This window comes from Pristiophorus japonicus, chromosome X (assembly GCF_044704955.1).
Source record: "Pristiophorus japonicus isolate sPriJap1 chromosome X, sPriJap1.hap1, whole genome shotgun sequence".
Taxonomy (NCBI): Eukaryota; Metazoa; Chordata; class Chondrichthyes; family Pristiophoridae; genus Pristiophorus; species Pristiophorus japonicus.
The window spans coordinates 18,967,340-18,987,027 of NC_092010.1; the positions used below are offsets into that span (position 1 = coordinate 18,967,340).

The following is a 19,688-nucleotide window of genomic DNA, read 5'->3' on the forward strand; positions in this document are numbered from 1 at the left end:
AATGGGTTTGGGGGAGGGGGTCGATTGGTTTGGGGGAGGCGTCGATGGGTTTGGGGGAGGGGTCGATGGGTTTGGGGGAGGGGTCGATGGGTTTGGGGGAGGGGGTCGATGGGTTTTGGGGAAGGCTCGATGGGTTTGGGGGAGGGGTCGATGGGTTTGGGGGAGGGGGTGATGGGTTTGGGGAGGGGTTTGTGGATATGTCGATGGGTTTGGGGGAGGGGTCGATGGGTTTGGGGGAGGGGTTTGTGGATGTGTCGATGGGTTTGGGGGGAGGGGTCGATGGGTTTGGGGGGAGGGGTCGATGGGTTTGGGGGAAGGGGTCGATGGGTTTGGGGGAGGGGTCGATGGGTTTGGGGGAGGGGTTTGGTGGATGTGTCGCTGGGTTTGGGGGAGAGAGCGATGGGTTTGAGGGTGAGGACGATGGGTTTGGGGGTGGGGGCGATGGGTTTAGAGGAGGGGTTTGTGGATGTGTCAAGGGATTTGAGGGACGGGTTTGAGGGGTGGGTCGATTGGTTTGGGGGAGTGGTCGATGGGTTTGGGGAAGGGGTTTGTGGATGTGTTGATGGGTTTGGGGGAGGGGTCGATGGGTTTGGGGGGGGTTTGTGGATGTGTTGATGGGTTTGAGGCAGGGGTTTGAGGGGTGGGTCGATGGGTTTGGGGGGGGTCGAGGGGTTGATGGGTTTGGGGGAGGGGTTGATGGGTTTGGGGGAGGGGTCGATGGGTTTGGGGGAGGGGTTTGTGGATATGTCGATGGGTTTGGGGGAGGGGTTGATGGGTTTGGGGGAGGGGTTTGTGGATGTGTCGATGGGTTTGGGGGAGGGGTTTGAGGGGTGGGCCGATGGGTTTGGGGGAGGGATCGAGGGGTTTGCGGATGTGTCGATGGGTTTGGAGGAGGGGTTTCGGGGAGGGGTCAATGGGTTTGGGAGAGGGGTTTGAGGGAGGGGTCGATGGGTTTGGGGGCGGGGTTTGGGGGAGGGGTCGATGGGTTTGAGGGAGATGTTTTGGGGAGGGGGCGATGGGTTTGGGGGAGGGGTCGATGGGTTTTGGGGAGGGGGCAATGGGTTTGGGGGAGGGGTTTGTGGATATGTCGATGGGTTTGGGGGAGGGGCCGATGGGTTTGGGGGAGTGGTTTGTGGATGTGTCGATGGGTTTGGGGGGAGGGATCGATGGGTTTGGGGGAGGGATCGATGGGTTTGGGGGAGGGGTCGATGGGTTTGGGGGAGGGGTCGATGGGTTTGGGGGGAGGGGTCGATGGGTTTGGGGGGGGGTTTGTGGATGTCGCGATCTGTTTGGGGGAGTGGGTCGATGGGTTTGGGGGAGGGGGTCGATGTGTTTGGGGGAGGGGGTTGATGTGTTTGGGGGAGGGGGTCGATGGGTTTGGGGGAGGCGTCGATGGGTTTGGGGGAGGGGTCGATGGGTTTTGGGTAGGGGTTTGGGGGAGGTGTCGATGGTTTTGGGGGAGGGGTTTAGGGGAGGGGTCGATGGGTTTGCGGGAGGGGTTTAGGGGAGGGGTCGATGGTTTGGGGAGGGGTTTGTGCATATGTCGATGGGTTTGGGTGGAGGGGTCGATGGGTTTGGGGGAGGGGTTTGGGGGGAGGGGTCGATGGGTTTGGGGGGAGGGGTCGATGGGTTTGGGGGGAGGGGTCGATGGGTTTTGGGGAGGGGTCGATGGGTTTGGGGGAGGGGTTTGGTGGATGTGTCGCTGGGTTTGGGAGATGGGTTTGAGGGGTCGGTCGATTGGTTTGGGGGAGTGGTCGATGGGTTTGGGGAAGGGGTTTGTGGATGTGTTGATGGGTTTGGGGGAGGGGTCGATGGGTTTGGGGGAGGGGTCGATGGGTTTGGGGAGGGGTTTGGGGGAGGGGTTGATGGGTTTGGGGGAGGGGTTGATGGGTTTGGGGGAGGGGTTGATGGGTTTGGGGGAGGGGTTTGTGGATGTGTTGGGTTTGGGGGAGGGGTTGATGGGTTTGGGGGAGGTGTTTATGGATGTGTCAATGGGTTTGGGGGAGGGGTTTGTGGATGTGTCGATGGGTTTGTGGGAAGGGTTTGAGGGGTGGATTGATGGGTTTGGGGGAGGGGTCGATGGGTTTGGGGGAGGGGTTTGTGGATGTGTCAATGGGTTTGGGGGAGGGGTTGATGGGTTTGGGGGAGGGGTCGATGGGTTTGGGGGAGAGGTTTGAGGGGTGGGTCGATGTGTTTGGGGGAGAGATTGATGGGTTTGGGGGTGGGGGGTGGCGGTTGGGGGAGGGGTCGATGGGTTTGGGGGAGGGATCGATGGGTTTGGGGGTGGGGTTTGAGGCGTGGGTCGATGGGTTTGGGGGTGGGATTTGGGGGAGTGGCCGATGGGTTTGGGGATGGGATTTGGGGGAGGGGTCGATGGCTTTGGGGGAGGGGTTTGTGGATGGGTCGATAGGTTTGGGGGAGGGGCTTGAGGGGTGGGTTGATGGTTTGGAGGAGGGGTTTTGGGGAGGCGTCAATGGGTTTGGGGAGGGGTTTGAGGGGTGGGTTGATGGTTTTGGGGGAGGGGTCGATGAGTTTGGGGGAGGGGTTTGAGGGGTGGGTCGATGGGTTTGGGGGAGGGGTTTGAGGGTGGGGTTTGGGGGAGGGGTCGATGATGGGTTTGAGGGAGGGGTTTGTGGATGTGTTGATGGGTTTGGAGGAGGGGTTTGAGGTGTGGGTCACTGGGTTTGGGGGAGGGGTTTGTGGATGTGTTGATGGGTTTGGGGGAGGGGTTTGTGGATGTGTCGATGGGTTTGGGGGAGGGGTCGATGGGTTTGGGGGAGGAGTTTGTGGATGTGTTGATGGGTTGGGGGAGGGTTTTGTGGATGTGTCGATGGGTTTGGGGGAGGGGGAGATGGGGAGGGGTCGATGGGTTTGGGGGAGGGGTTTGTGGATATGTCGAATTGTTTGGGGGAGGGGTTGATGGGTTTGGGGGAGGGGTTTGGGGGAGGGGTCGACGGGTTTGGGGGAGGGGTTTGGGGGAGGTGGGCGGCGGTTGGGGGAGGGGTCGATGGGTTTGGGGGAGGGATCGATGGGTTTGGGGGTGGGGTTTGAGGCGTGGGTCGATGGGTTTGGGGGTGGGATTTGGGGGAGTGGCCGATGGGTTTGGGGGTGGGATTTGGGGGAGGGGTCGATGGCTTTGGGGGAGGGGTTTGTGGATGGGTCGATGGGTTTGTGGGAGGGGCTTGAGGGGTGGGTTGCTGGTTTGGAGGAGGGGTTTTGGGGAGGCGTCAATGGGTTTGGGGAGGGGTTTGAGGGGTGGGTTGATGGTTTTGGGGGAGGGGTCGATGGGTTTGGGGGAGGGGTTTGAGGGGTGGGTCGATGGGTTTGGGGGAGGGGTTTGAGGGTGGCGTTTGGGGGAGGGGTCGATGATGGGTTTGAGGGAGGGGTTTGTGGATGTGTTGATAGGTTTGGAGGAGGGGTTTGAGGTGTGGGTCACTGGGTTTGGGGGAGGGGTTTGTGGATGTGTTGATGGGTTTGGAGGAGGGGTTTGAGGTGTGGGTCGCTGGGTTTGGGGGAGGGGTTTGTGGATGTGTCGATAGGTTTGGGGGAGGGGTCGATGGGTTTGGGGGAGGAGTTTGTGGATGTGTTGATGGGTTGGGGGAGGGTTTTGTGGATGTGTCGATGGGTTTGGGGGAGGGGGAGATGGGGAGGGGGCGATGGGTTTGGGGGAGGGGTTTGTGGATATGTCGAATTGTTTGGGGGAGGGGTTGATGGGTTTGGGGGAGGGGTTTGGGGGAGGGGTCGATGGGTTTGGGTGAGGGGTTTGAGGGTTTGGGGGAGGGGTTTGGGGGAAGGGTCGATGGGTTTGGAGGAGGGATCGATGGGTTTGGGGGAGGGGTTTGAGGGTTTGGTCCATGGGTTGATGGGTTTGGGGGATGGGTCGCTGGGTTTGGGGGAGGGGTGGGTCGATGTGTTTGGGGGATGGGTCGATGGGTTTGGGGGAGGTGTTTGGGGGATGGGTCGATGGGTTTGGGGGAGGGGTTTGAGGGTTTGGTCCATGGGTTTGGGGGATGGGTCGCTGGATTTGGGGGAGGGGTTTGAGGGGTGGGTCGATGGGTTTGGGGGAGGGGTTTGGGGGATGGGTCGATGGGTTTGGGGGAGGGGTTTGGGGGATGGGTCGATGGGTTTGGGGGAGGGGTTTGGGGGATGGGTCGATGGTTTTGGGGGAGGGATCAATGGGTTTCGGGGAGGGGTTTGAGGGTTTGGTCCATGGGTTTGGGGGATGAGTTGATGGGTTTGGGGGATGGGTCGCTGGGTTTGGGGGAGGGGTTTGAGGGGTGGGTCAATGTGTTTGGGGGATGGGTCGATGGGTTTGGGGGAGGGGTTTGAGGGGTGGGTCAATGTGTTTGGGGGAGGGGTTTGGGGGATGGGTCGCTGGGTTTGGGGGAGGGGTTTGAGGGGTGGGTCGATGTGTTTGGGGGATGGGTCGATGGGTTTGGGGGAGGTGTTTGGGGGATGGGTCGATGGGTTTGGGGGAGGGATCAATGGGTTTGGGGGAGGGGTTTGAGGGTTTGGTCCATGGGTTTGGGGGATGAGTTGATGGGTTTGGGGGATGGGTCGCTGGGTTTGGGGGAGGGGTTTTGGGGATGGGTGGAGGGGTTTGGGGGATGGGTCGATGGGTTTGGGGGATGGGTCAATGTGTTTGGGGGATGGGTTGATGGGTTTGGGGGAGGGGTTTGGGGGATGGGTTTGGGGGATGGGTTTGGGGGAGGGGTTTGGGGGATGGGTCGATGGGTTTGGGGGAGGGGTTTGGGGGATGGGTCAATGGGTTTGGGGGAGGGGTTTGAGGGGTGGGTCGATGTGTTTGGGGGATGGGTCGATGGGTTTGGGGGAGGGGTTGGGGGATGGGTCGATGGGTTTGGGGGAGGGGTTTGGGGGATGGGTCGATGGGTTTGGGGGAGGGGTTTTGGGGGATGGGTTGATGGGTTTGGGGGAGGGGTTTGGGGGATGAGTTGATGGGTTTGGGGGAGGGGTTTGGGGGATGAGTTGATGGGTTTGGGGGAGGGGTTTGGGGGATGAGTTGATGGGTTTTGGGGAGGGGTTTGGGGGATGAGTTGATGGGTTTGGGGGAGGGGTTTGGGGGATGAGTTGATGGGTTTGGGGGAGGGGTTTGGGGGATGAGTTGATGGGTTTGGGGGATGGGTCGCTGGGTTTGGGGGAGGGGTTTGGGGGATGGGTCGATGGGTTTGGGGGAGGGGTTTGAGGGTTTGGTCCATGGGTTTGGGGGATGGGTCGCTGGGTTTGGGGGAGGGGTTTGAGGGGTGGGTCGATGTGTTTGGGGGAGGGGTTTGGGGATGGGTCGATGGGTTTGGGGGAGGGGTTTGGGGGATGGGTCGATGGGTTTGGGGGATGGGTTGATGTGTTTGGGGGAGGGGTTTGGGGGATGAGTTGATGGGTTTGGGGGATGGGTCGCTGGGTTTGGGGGAGGGGTTTGGGGGATGGGTCGATGGGTTTGGGGGATGGGTTGATGTGTTTGGGGGAGGGGTTTGGGGGATGAGTTGATGGGTTTGGGGGATGGGTCGCTGGGTTTGGGGGAGGGGTTTGGGGGATGGGTCGCTGGGTTTGGGGGAGGGGTTTGGGGGATGGGTCGATGGGTTTGGGGGAGGGGTTTGGGGGATGGGTCGATGTGTTTGGGGGAGGGGTTTGGGGGATGGGTCGCTGGGTTTGGGGGAGGGGTTTGGGGGATGGGTCGATGTGTTTGGGGGAGGGGTTTGGGGGATGGGTCGATGGGTTTGGGGGAGGGGTTTGGGGGATGGGTCGATGTGTTTGGGGGAGGGGTTTGGGGGATGGGTCGATGGGTTTGGGGGAGGGGTTTGGGGGATGGGTCGATGGGTTTGGGGGAGGGGTTTGGGGGATGGGTTGATGGGTTTGGGGGAGGGGTTTGGGGGATGGGTTGATGGGTTTGGGGGAGGGGTTTGGGGGATGAGTTGATGGGTTTGGGGGATGGGTCGCTGGGTTTGGGGGAGGGGTTTGGGGGATGGGTCGATGGGTTTGGGGGAGGGGTTTGAGGGTTTGGTCCATGGGTTTGGGGGATGGGTCGCTGGGTTTGGGGGAGGGGTTTGAGGGGTGGGTCGATGTGTTTGGGGGAGGGGTTTGGGGGATGGGTCGATGGGTTTGGGGGATGGGTTGATGTGTTTGGGGGAGTGGTTTGGGGGATGAGTTGATGGGTTTGGGGTGGGGTTTGGGGGATGAGTTGATGGGTTTGGGGGAGGGGTTTGGGGGATGAGTTGATGGGTTTGGGGGAGGGGTTTGGGGGATGAGTTGATGGGTTTGGGGGAGGGGTTTGGGGGATGAGTTGATGGGTTTGGGGGATGGGTCGCTGGGTTTGGGGGAGGGGTTTGGGGGATGGGTCGATGGGTTTGGGGGAGGGGTTTGAGGGTTTGGTCCATGGGTTTGGGGGATGGGTCGCTGGGTTTGGGGGAGGGGTTTGAGGGGTGGGTCGATGTGTTTGGGGGAGGGGTTTGGGGGATGGGTCGATGGGTTTGGGGGAGGGGTTTGGGGGATGAGTTGATGGGTTTGGGGGATGGGTCGCTGGGTTTGGGGGATGGGTCGCTGGGTTTGGGGGAGGGGTTTGGGGGATGGGTCGATGGGTTTGGGGGAGGGGTTTGGGGGATGGGTCTATGTGTTTGGGGGAGGGGTTTGGGGGATGGGTCGCTGGGTTTGGGGGAGGGGTTTGGGGGATGGGTCGATGTGTTTGGGGGAGGGGTTTGGGGGATGGGTCGATGGGTTTGGGGGAGGGGTTTGGGGGATGGGTCGATGTGTTTGGGGGATGGGTCGATGGGTTTGGGGGAGGGGTTTGGGGGATGGGTTGATGGGTTTGGGGGAGGGGTTTGGGGGATGGGTTGATGGGTTTGGGGGAGGTGTTTGTGGATATGTCGAATTGTTTGGGGGAGGGGTTGATGGGTTTGGGGGAGGGGTTTGGGGGAGGGGTCGATGTGTTTGGGGGAGGGGTTTGGGGGATGGGTCGCTGGGTTTGGGGGAGGGGTTTGGGGGATGGGTCGATGTGTTTGGGGGAGGGGTTTGGGGGATGGGTCGATGGGTTTGGGGGAGGGGTTTGGGGGATGGGTCGATGTGTTTGGGGGAGGGGTTTGGGGGATGGGTCGATGGGTTTGGGGGATGGGTCGATGGGTTTGGGGGAGGGGTTTGGGGGATGGGTTGATGGGTTTGGGGGAGGGGTTTGGGGGATGGGTTGATGGGTTTGGGGGAGGTGTTTGTGGATATGTCGAATTGTTTGGGGGAGGGGTTGATGGGTTTGGGGGAGGGGTTTGGGGGAGGGGTCGATGTGTTTGGGGGAGGGGTTTGGGGGATGGGTCGATGTGTTTGGGGGAGGGGTTTGGGGGATGGGTCGATGGGTTTGGGGGAGGGGTTTGGGGGATGGGTCGATGTGTTTGGGGGAGGGGTTTGGGGGATGGGTCGATGGGTTTGGGGGATGGGTCGATGGGTTTGGGGGAGGGGTTTGGGGGATGGGTTGATGGGTTTGGGGGAGGGGTTTGGGGGATGGGTTGATGGGTTTGGGGGAGGTGTTTGTGGATATGTCGAATTGTTTGAGGGGTGGGTCGATGTGTTTGGGGGAGGGGTTTGGGGGATGGGTCGATGGGTTTGGGGGAGGGGTTTGGGGGATGAGTTGATGGGTTTGGGGGATGGGTCGCTGGGTTTGGGGGATGGGTCGCTGGGTTTGGGGGAGGGGTTTGGGGGATGGGTCGATGGGTTTGGGGGAGGGGTTTGGGGGATGGGTCTATGTGTTTGGGGGAGGGGTTTGGGGGATGGGTCGCTGGGTTTGGGGGAGGGGTTTGGGGGATGGGTCGATGTGTTTGGGGGAGGGGTTTGGGGGATGGGTCGATGGGTTTGGGGGAGGGGTTTGGGGGATGGGTCTATGTGTTTGGGGGAGGGGTTTGGGGGATGGGTCGATGGGTTTGGGGGATGGGTCGATGGGTTTGGGGGAGGGGTTTGGGGGATGGGTTGATGGGTTTGGGGGAGGGGTTTGGGGGATGGGTTGATGGGTTTGGGGGAGGTGTTTGTGGATATGTCGAATTGTTTGGGGGAGGGGTTGATGGGTTTGGGGGAGGGGTTTGGGGGAGGGGTCGATGTGTTTGGGGGAGGGGTTTGGGGGATGGGTCGCTGGGTTTGGGGGAGGGGTTTGGGGGATGAGTTGATGAGTGGGCGGATGGACGGATGGATGGAGACCTTCTAATGATGTCACCGTGACTTGTTTTATGGCAGTCTCTGCTCCCTGGAAATGGGCAGTCAGGCAAAGCCTGCGGCCGTGGAACTATAGCTGGGAAAAAAGTCAGCGCCTTCAGGCGAGGCGGGTGACGGGTGGGGGTGGAATTGGTGGAAAGAGGATGAGAAACAAAAAGAATCACCCTGATCTATTTCGGCAGGGGGAGGATGTGGAATTTCAGCTCCTGCCCACTTTTAGTGTCTTACTCTTAATACTGAACCACCCACATCATGAGCTACAGCTGTGTGAGTCTGTTCGTACTAATGCCTCTGTAACGTTCGATCTCTTTTAAATCCAGCCCCCTGGTTTCCGTCGAGCCTACAGCTCTCCCCTCTACAGCAACCAGCAGTTTGCCTGCATCAAGGAGCTTCTTCCTTTCTGTAAGTGAAAACATTGGCCTCATTTAGCGTGTTGTATGTTGCTCACGAGACCTCCAAACTAGACACGCTTATTCTGGACTGTGATATCTGTATTAAACAGCCTATGTAGATTCCTACTGCAGCTGGAGTGCCGTGTTCTGTAATGTCACTTCAGTATTATTTTTGAAAGGGCCTTTTATCATAGAAGGTTACTCATTGATGAGGGAGTCCGCTAATGGGTAAAGGACTACTTTAAAAAGATAAAGATGTTCCAGATTGCTCTGTAGCTGTACTGTGTGGAACTGAATGTAAGGGCCCTCTGTACTACAGTGCTGACTCTTCCATCCACCAGGGTTATGTCAGCACTTGCATTGCAATCCCAACAGTTTGAAAAAACTGTCATGGCTGTGGAGAGATCTCGTCGATCCTGAAACGCCATTTTGAAAAGCACCCAAAGAAATGGCGGGATGGTGCCTCGAGTGCCGAACTCTATGGCCTATAAATTTAGCCAAGCGGCGCCTCCTTTTTCTGGTGCTATTTTGGATCCTCTCTTTGCCGGTTGGCTGTTCCATTACAATGAGGCCCAAGGTCCAATATCAGGGGAGCCTCTGGCCTCACCATTCAGGTGCAGGACATGTAACTTGCTTCTCCTTCCTCACCCCCGCCCCACCAAATATGGGCATGCCCGAATATCTCGGCCAATCCTGCCTGATTAAGGTTGATTCTTGACCTTGTTGAAAAGGGAACGGATAAAAATGGGAATGCTTCACACGACTAAATTTAGATGGCGTGCTGGACTTGGTTGAACAAATCGAAAGCAGTTTTATTAACACACCGAAACAGAGCTGATCTGGGTGTTCCCCAATACCTCAACTAAGCAGCAGTCATGTGCGAGCCTACACAACAGGGGAGTGGGGGATGGCTCGAGCTTCCCCAATCTCCTGCCGTAACCATGCCAGCCATTTTCGCGAGGGTTCTCCTGATCTCCCATTGGAACTTTGGTGGGAACCCTGGAGAAAGGGGGGTCAACGCTCATTGTTGCTGACCTCCAAGCCAGGTAATACTGGCTGGTGCATTTGCCCACTGAGCCATGGGTAGGGGAGAACACCATTCTTCACATCGGTTAATAGAAATAAAGGGGAACGTCAAACTCGAGCTTCCTTGGCAACTAACTGCTGAATTAACCTCCCACCAGTATTTTAAGGCCTTTCTCTTCATTGATCCTGGAGGTTGGACTGGCGGCCATTTCCCCTGCCAATCAGTCCCCTTCACTACACTTGAAGTCTGTTCAAGTTTCCAAAGATGCATTGAATCGGGGCAAGGTCCCTCATTACCAGACTGGCAGAAGGTGGAAAGTGGTCCACGGTGATCGGTGCTGGGACCACTGTTGTTCACCGTTTACACAAACGATTTGGACTCGGGAAAAGTTTGCAGGTGGCACCGAATTGGAGGGTGTAGTTAATACTGAGTAAGACTGTGAGAAAATGCAAGAAGACATTAACAAGCTTGCATAATGTTCGTGTAGTTGAAAAATTAATTTCAAGGTAGATCAGTGTGAGGTGGTACATTTTGGTCGGAGAAATAAGGAGGCCACATTCAGCTTGGAAAATAAGTGTCTAACTGGTATAAAGGAGCAAAGGGGTCTCGGGGTTCACATTCACAAATCATTAACGATGTAGGTTAACAAAGCCAATAAAAAGTACAAGCTAAGCATTGAGATTCATTTCGAGAAGTCAAAAGCAGAAGTGTTATGTTAAATTTACATAGAACCTTGGTTAGACCACACTCCGAGATTTCCCACAGGTTTGCAACTTTTTTTGCCGCTAACCGAGGCGCACAACATTTTGCGCCCGGGCGGAATTTTCGGCAGTGGTTTTGCGGCGGTGTTAAAACTTAGCGCCCGCCCGATGTTTTCACCGTTTGGATGATGTCAATTGGCGCGCAACGCTGCGCTATCGCCCCGGGCGAAAATTCGAGCATGTCGCCCGATTTACTGTCCGCCCAGGAACCCGCGCAGAAAAATCAGTTGGACCCCAGGCACACCCGGCACTAACGGCACCATCTTGAAAACAGAGCAGAAGTTGAGTGCATAAAAGGATTGGGAGAAGAAGGCTGCGTTTTTCATACTGAAGTTTTATGTGGGTTTATAGTTTGTTTTAAAGGATATTTAAGGACATTTAAAAAAAAAGGGGGCCTATTCTATGTCAGCCATTATTCTTGGCTGCTTTTTCTAGGCTGCTTCATGATCATTTTGAGCTTAATCGAAGAGCTCGCAGACGTATGGGGAGGAGTTTACAGGGAACATCGCTCATACCTGCAGCTGTCTGAGGCACAGTGCGTTAGAAGGCTGCCCTTCTGAACAGAGGTGGCCACAGAGATATGCCAGCTCATACAGGCAGACCTACAACCTACCAGCGGCAACAGGACTGCACTGCCCATCGAGGTGAAGGTGACTGCGGCACTTGCCTTCTATGCCTCTGGCTCCTTCCAGGCATCAGCGGAGGACATATGCTCCATCTCCCAGCATGCTACACATTGCTGCATTTGCCAGGTGACTAATGCACTGTACGCATGCAGGATGGACTTCATAAACTTCCCAATGACCAAGGAGCCACAGAATGGAGGGCTGCAGGTTTTGGACAATTTGCTCCCTTCCCCAAGGTTCAGGGTGCCATTGACTGTTACGCATATTGCTCTGCGAACACCTTTACTCAATCCAGAGGTTTACCGAAACCGAAGGGGATTCCACTCCATGAACGTACAGATTGTCTGCGACCATACTCAACACATCATGGCAGTCAATGCCCAATATCCAGGGAGCATCTATAACTCTTTCATCTTGCATGAGAGCAGTGTCTCAGGCCTGTTCCAGCACCAACCACAAGGCCAGAGCTGGATGCTGGCTCCTCACCCCCCCTCAACTTAACCCCGCTCCCTAACCCCCCTCCCTCGCGTCATGACCCAACCCAAATTGGCACCAAGACGTCGTACTGCATGGCGGCCAGAGTCCTGCTGTATTGGGGGGGATAGACAATGGAGACGCCATTTGTGGATCCCCTGGAGAAGCTCGGGGTATGGAAGGCCCGGCTTCTGAGTGGCGCGCCTCTTGCTCGGCCTCACCACTCACTGGGTCTGGGTGTGACACTGGGGACTGCAGTGTCACAGATGGAGGCCATCAATCGCGCATGGGCATTGACAGCCACGCAGGTTTCGCGGCCCGCACGGACAATCTACGACCTGACCTCCATCACATTCACCGATATTGTTGCGATGCTTGCGGGAATCCGACCCAAGACCTCGAGGAGTTGTTGGGTGAGCTGGACGCTCTCCCTGGACAGTCCCACCATGTCCAGCTGTGCGTCTGCCTGTCTGTCAGCAGACCAGCTTTGATGACTCACCCTCCGGAGAGACGGCATATGGGATTCAACCCCGGGAGGGCATTGTTGCATGCCATTAGTACTCAGGGCCTCGGATCACTCAAAGCCCTGGAATGTTTCAACCTCGGACGAGGTGTTGTCCGGAGGAAAAAGAGGTTTTGAGTTCATTTCCCCCACCCCCAGCCCCACCCCCCACGGAATAGGCTGCTCTGTCCGCTCCTCCTCTTCGAGATCCTCGTCCTCGTCCTCGCCTCTGCCCCCCGGCCCCCACATGTCGGCCTGAGGTGGAGGCTTTCATTGAAGGATTTGGCGCATGCGATTCCTCATCTGGAAATAGAAAATAACAGACAAATGGTTAGGGTAGGGGGCAGGACGACATGAGGAAGGCCACATAGCACAGGCCCATTTGAAGGACCGGCGCTACTGCATCACATGTAGTCCACAGACACTACATGACATTGCCCAAACCCGAGCCCAGACACTGCATCACGTTGTCCCAACCCTAGTCCTCACACACCATCACACCATCCCAACCCTAGTCCACACACTCTGTATCACATTGTCCCAACCCTAGACCACAGACTCTGTATCACATTGTCCCAACCCTAGACCACAGACACTGCATCACGTTGTCCCAACCCTAGTCCTCACACACCATCACACCATCCCAACCCTAGTCCACACACTCTGTATCACATTGTCCCAACCCTAGCCCACAGACACTGTATCACATTGCCCCAACCATAGACCACACACACTGTATCACATTGCCCCAACCATAGTCCACAGACACTGTATCACATTGTCCCAAGCCATCCCAGGGAGTGTGCAGGACTTACCCTCACTCTCGAACGAGGGAGTCAGCACCCCCACGAGCAGTTGCCCTCCCTGAGGCACCGTTCAGACCAGCCACTCTATCCTCCATGTCTGTCGGAGGCATGCTTCGGGATGAACTGGAGGACATATCTGCTCTTGTGGCACACACAGATAGCCACCAAAGCACTTATACCATACTGTGTGCATTTAATACAGTCCTCTGTTTAATGGCTCTGGAAGTTGCATGTGGTTCACGAGGAAGACATTGAAGTGCAGAAACATCTTTTAAGATCTCAGAAAGTAATCTTAATAATGTGTAAAGATCATTCATGGCAAATAAGGTGCAACACTAAGCCTACCTATACCAACAGCATAGAACAAATAGTGTGTCAGATTTATCATTTGAGTAATGAAGGATTGCATCAATAAAAATATTACTTGCTCAAACAACCCTGGTCATTGAACCTCTTGTGGCACTGTATGGGGGTCCTTCAGATGGTGTCGATATCGGAGACCTCCTCAGATATGCTGCAACAAATTCTACGAAAAACCACTGGGAGGGGTCTACTTGCACCCCCCTGTTTAAATCTGTGCCTCTCCTTTCAGCAGCAGTGACAAGTGCCTTGTTTGCCTCGCTGCTGAACATTCTGGCTCACTGCCTACTCACATCTCCTTCCATCGTGAATTAAATCTAAAAATGGCTGATTCAGCCCTGGCTGTACTGCGCATGCGCGAGCGCTCCCTGCCTGCATTGGCGTTTACAATCGACAGCTGACTAGAAGCGCGGGAAGAAGAAAAAAAATCGCCCCCCCCCCCCCCCAACAAAAAAAATGTGCACATGCGCAGAAGGACTGATTTTTTTTTTCGCTCGCAAATTTCGGCTCCGCCGCACAAATTCAGTTGTGCAACGCCGGATTTATCGCTGTCGCTAATGTTCTTGACCATTTGCCGAATTTTGCGAGCTCTGGCGGTGATGGTAACCAAGCGGTACAAAAAAAATTCCGCCGCAATTATCGCCCGAAAACAGGCGAAATCGTTAAAACCCGAAATTCTAGCCCTTAGGATACTGTGCACGGTTCTAGTCTCCATGTTGCAAAAGGGATGTAGAAGCACCGGAGAAAGTGCAGGCAAGATTTACTGGAACTGAGAAGTTATATCCATCAGGAAAGATTGAACAGGCCGGGGCTCTTTTCTCCAGAAAAAAGACTGAGCGGGGTGACCTGATAGAGGGCTTTAAAATTATGAAAGGGTTTTGACAGGGTACATGTAGAGAAGATGTTTCCACTTGTGGGGGAGACCAAAACTAGGGGCCATCAATATAAGATAGTCACGAATAAATCCAATCGGGAATTCAGGAGAAACTTCTTCACCCAGAGAGTGGTGAGAATGTGGAACTCGCTGCCACAGGGAGTGGTTGAGGGGAATAGTATCAATGCATTTGAGGGGAGGCTGGACAAGTACACGTGGGAGAAAGGAATAGAAGGATATGTTGATGGGATGAGATGAGGAGGCCCGTGTGGAGCATAAACACCGGCACGGACCTGTTGGGCCCAATGGCCTGTTTCTGTGTTGTAAATTTGAAGTAATTCTCTGTAATGAGGGCTGATTTCACTTCCCGTTCCTTCTACCTCAGCTGTCGCAAACCGCTCGGACCCAGTTTATGAGACGCTCAGGACGGGAGTAGTGATGGCGAACCGTGAGAGGAAAAAGAACTCCGAGGACAAAAAAAATGTAAGTGTCGAACGCCTGGCGGGGGGGGGGGGGGCGGGCTGAAATTGCGCTCCCTTGCACCGGCAGCGCAGGCGCATGCCGGGAGCGGAGGGAGCGGGAAACTGGGAGCTTTTTTTGCAGCAGCCCTGGGGTTGCTGCACTGGCGGCTGGGGGGGGAGCAAAAGTGCTGGTCCATGGAGCCAGTTCATGGTGCATCCTGTGAGCCCGGGAAATTGCGCTGCTTTGCATCATTGGCGCGACGTCAACTAGAGCTATACCATAAAACACCGAGCAGAAGCCAGCTTCAGGCACAACAGCCAGTGGAGACAGTGGACAGTGTACTCCCGGCCTTTGTGTCTGCGTTCGTTGAGCTTCTTGCTTGTCCACGATTTTGCCTTTTGACAGTCTGTGACTTTGGCTTCCTTCTGGTTATTTTGGAGTGCGGCATCCATTCGTCGACCCCTTGCTCGCAAACGTTACTTCTCCACCCCAAACCATCTGGCCATCTTGGCTCGCCAAGCTTGACCCACACTGCGGGCACAGCTTAGGGCATTCCGTGAGCTGGAAGTGGACGGTGTATTTGCCTCACGGGAAGGTGACCGCACAACATGGGCCTACCCCTGGACCTGTGTCGATGAGCCAAGGCTTCTACTCAATAAATGTCAGAGGGGTGGTGTCTCAGGAGACTGGGGATCACGCAGCGAGGCGATTGTGGAACTGTGCCGTCTCCTACAGGAAGGCCTGCAGACCTCCTCCAGAATGGCACTGCTGTGCATGTGGTGCCGGAGGTTAGTACCGCCTTCAATTTTTATTCTACTGGCCCCTTTCAAAGGGAACATCGGTCAGGTGAGCCGGAATCTGCTGCGCCCACCCAGTCACTGTTTAAAAGGGCAAATGAATTGCTGTAAGTAAGAGTTACTGCAGCAGGAGAGGACCCAGTACTTCTACAAGGTGCCAGGAACCTGTCAAGTTCAGGGTCTCGTCAACACCACTCATGACCCTGCAGGCTGCTTACATGAATCTACTGCCAATCATCAACTCGAAAGAGTTCCACTCAGTAAATGTCCAACTTCTCTGGGACCACAGGAAATTCATCGTGCAGGTTGGTGCCAGATGTCCAGGACCTGGCACAACTCCTTCATTCTGCCAGTCAGCAGGGCTATCCTTGTTCAAAGAACGGCTTATGGACCCCAAACCACCAGCACCCTTTTCAAAAGCCACGGACCGTAGCAGGAAGAAAATTCACCGAGCCCCCTTCTGTCACCAGGTCTAAAATTGAGCCCGCCATCGGCCTACTGCAGCAACGGTTCTGTTGCTTGTATTGATCGAGGGGCGTCCTGCTCGACCAAGGTCTGCAGGATAATCGTGGCCTGCTGCATGCTGCTTCAATTTGTCGTTCGGAGCAGGGGTGAGAGGAGGCTCGGGAAAGAGCCGAAGATGAGCCAGGACAACGGGTACACCATGTGGCCATGTCGCCATCCCTGAGGTAGCCACTTGACCATCATTAGCCATCAACCACTTTACTTAGAAGGTCATTGCCCTCGTCACAAGAGTTCCTGGATTAAGTTCCCTTGGCCTGACGCACTATGATGGACTCGCACTATTACTCATCCACCATCACTGCACAACCAGGCATATATTGTAGCATAAAAGGCATTGCCCCACTAAGAAAACAACAACACCATTATCCGGAACACCTATGTCCATTTTATTGTGCTTCTCGTGAGGTCTACTTTATCTTTGCTTTCTTTTGGCGACATTGGATATGGAGTAATTCTTAATACCTGATCAAGTGCCCCGTCAAATTGCGACCATGAAGGAATTGAGGTGGCTGACCGCTGGATGACCCTGAGACCTTGGGATGGGGTTAGTTCCTCCGCTCCTTTGGCAGGAGGAATCCGATGTCTCTGCAACTGCAGGCATGACTCATACGGCTGGTGTGGCTGCCTGAGTCTCCTCGTCTTCCAGCCCAGGTTGAGCCCTTGGATGATGCATTGTTCTGAGAAACACCTCCCTCATCCCTGCTTCCTTCTGCCACTGTGCACTCCCTCAGCATGTTCCACCATATGTGTGCGAGCAGACTGCAGAGCTTTTTTTTTCATTCATTCTCGGGATGTGGGCATCGCTGGTGTAATGTATTTGCTTAAGAATTCATAGCAACACATTGCTATTAAGAACGAGTTGGTTTATTAGCAAAAGGTTTAACAATCACACTACACATTACCAGTTCATCCACCAGGCTCACAGCCACCTGCCCCATCGTGGATCCCCCGAACCCAACTGGCTGGGGTTTTATTGAGTCTTGTGAACATCATATGACTGGCTAAGCCCCTCCCAACTCAACAGCTCTACAACTATTTTAAGTTGAACATTAATACAAGTGCCCCCTTGTTAAAGGGACAATAAACTGACAAATACACAAATTAAACTTTAGACATTAAATGGTTCAAATTTTAATTTGGTTGCCGGGGGTGATGATGCACTCCAGTCCCTCCGGCGCCTCAACAGCTCCACCAACCTGTGAGCATACTCACATTGCAGCTGGCAACGCTGGCATTTATTGACTATCCCTAGTTGCCTTGAGAAGGTGGTGGTGGGCTGCCTTGTTTTGATATGATAACTGCCCTCTGAAATGGCCCAGTTAAGAGTCAACCACATTGGTGTGGGACTGGAGTCACGTATAGGCCAGACCAGTTAAGGTCGGCAGGTTTCCTTCCCTAAAGGACATTAGTGATGCAGGTGGGCTTTTACAACAATCCAACCGATTCACAATCACTTTTACTGATACCAGCTTTTTACTTACAGATTTTTAAGACTGCCAGGGTGGAATTTGAACTTGCGTTCTCTGGATTATCAGTCCTTTTGGATTACAAATCCAGTAACATAACCATTACACTAACGTGCCATAGTGATGCCTTGGAAGCCCGACATCAAGGTCCACTCCAGACAAACCCCCAGCATGGTGACTCCCATAAGAATGAATTCATGGAGGTAGTCTTCACACCATCATTTATAGTGGTCCTGAGAGAGCCCCCCCAGTTGTGTGAAGGACCTTTGCTAAGAGGGGAGGGGGTTCCTTGTAGATGCCTCTGAGGCGCGACATGTTCCGGAGTGGGCTGGAGTTCTGTCACGTGGTCAAACTTGGCTGCGCAGATGTGGGTAATGGGCTCCTCCATTGCCGCCCTCACACTGGGCAGGGCACTTTGCACGATCTCAAAGGAGCCAATGAATTGATGGTACTCAGAAACCAGCCGCCTTTTATAGGCAGGTCCTTGACAACTCCAGTTCTGGAACTTATCATCTGAGTGCGGCCTGGAGCTGGGTCTCCGGCCTATTGGCTGCAACCACCGGCACGTGCTTCTCCTCACTTGTGCTGTGTGTTTTAGGAACATAGGAACAGTGGGGAGGCCATTGAGCTCCTCGAGCTTGTTCCACTATTCAATTCGTTCACGGCTGATAAGAGCATAAGAACATAAGAAATAGGAACAGGAGTAGGCCATACGGCCCCTCGAACCTGCTCCACCATTTAATAAAATCATGGCTGATCTGATCATGGACTCAGCTCCACTTCCCTGCCCGCTCCCCATAACCCCTTATCCCCTTATCGCTCAAGAAACTGTCTACTCCGGTCTTAAATTTATTCAATGTCCCAGCTTCCACAGCTCTCCGAGGCAGCAAATTCCACAGATTTACAACCCTCAGAAGAAATTCCTCCTCATCTCAGTTTTAAATGGGCGGCCCCTTATTCTAAGATCATGCCCTCCAGTTCTAGTCTCTCCTATTAGTGACACCATCCTCTCTGCATCCACCTTGTCAAGCCCCCTCATAATCTTATACGTTTCGATAAGATCACCTCTCATTCTTCTGAATTCCATGAGTAGAGGCCCAACCGACTCGACCTTTCCTCATAAGTCAACCCCCTTGTCCCCGGAATCAACCGAGTGAGCCTTCTCTGAACTACCTCCAAAGCAAGTATATCCTTTCATAAATATGGAAACCAAAACTGTACGCAGTATTCCAGGTGTGGCCTCACCAATACCCTGTATAACTGTAGTAAGACTTCCCTGCTTTTATACTCCATCCCCTTTGCAATAAAGGCCAAGATACCATTGGCCTTCCTGATCGCTTGCTGTACCTGCATACTAACCTTTTGTGTTTCATGCGCAAGTACCCCCAGGTCCCGCTGTATTGTAGCACTTAGCAATCTTTCTCCATTTAAATAATAACTTGCTCTTTGATTTTTTTTCTGCACCTCAATTCCACTTCTGCACCTTTGCTCCATATCTCTCGACAGCTTTGCCCATTAAAAATCTATCGCTCGCAATCTTGAACATTTCACTTGTCCCCTCACCATCCACAGCCTTTTGAGGGAGCGAGTTGTAGATTTGGACGACCCTTTGTGTAAAGGTGCTTCCTGCTTTCACTCCTGAATGGCCTTGGTTTAATTTGAAGCCCTGGTATCATTCTGGGACTCTGCACTGTACCCTCTCCAAGGTCAAACTCTAAGAGCTAGAAATTTGGTTGGAGGGTCCCAATGGCTCTGATGTCGGGCTGCAGCATAACATCTACCCCCTTGTATTCTCATCCTCGAGCTATAAAAGCCAGCATCCCAGTAGCCTTTTTGACTATTTTCTCGACCTGGTTATGATATTTTAATGATCTATGTACATGGACCCCGAAGTCCCTTTGGACCCCCACTGTTTTTTTAGCTTTTCACCATTTAGAAGGTACCCTGTTCTATCCTTTTTAGGTCCAAAGTGGATGACCTCTCGCCTGCCTATATTGAAATCCAGTTGCCACAGAATTGCCCATTTGTTTAATCTATCACTATCCCTTTGTAATGTTATGTTTGCATCTACACTGCTTACAATCCCGCCTATCTTTGTGTCCGACGTTCCCGCTAAGCTGTGTGGCCATGTGGTTGCGCACTGGTCTGGAGGTCCTGCACAGGCTGCTCATCGGCTTTTCACTGGAAGCAACCGGGAATGCCGCACAACTAGTTAAAGGGTCCGCACACTAAAACAAATTACTTAGGGTGGTCTTTAGCCAGGGACTCCCAGGTGTCGGTGGGGATGTTGCACTTTATCAGGGAGGCTTTGAGGGTGTCCTTGTAACATTTCCGCTACCTACCTTTGGCTCGTTTGCTGTGAAGGAGTTCCAAGTAGAGCGCTTGCTTTGGGAGCCTCGTGTCTGGCATGTGAACAA

At 54.5% G+C, this 19,688-nt stretch overlaps 1 protein-coding gene across 2 annotated transcripts in view; it reads left to right on the forward strand.

Moving 5' to 3' along the window:
* Positions 1-19,688, forward strand: part of stac3 (SH3 and cysteine rich domain 3) — an 89,689-nt gene that overhangs the window by 48,069 nt on the left and 21,932 nt on the right. For both annotated transcript variants that reach the window (XM_070869430.1, XM_070869429.1), the window contains exons 5-6: positions 8,520-8,601; positions 14,407-14,504. In XM_070869430.1, coding sequence (XP_070725531.1) covers positions 8,520-8,601; positions 14,407-14,504 — 180 coding nt within the window. The remainder of the gene's footprint in view (positions 1-8,519; positions 8,602-14,406; positions 14,505-19,688) is intronic.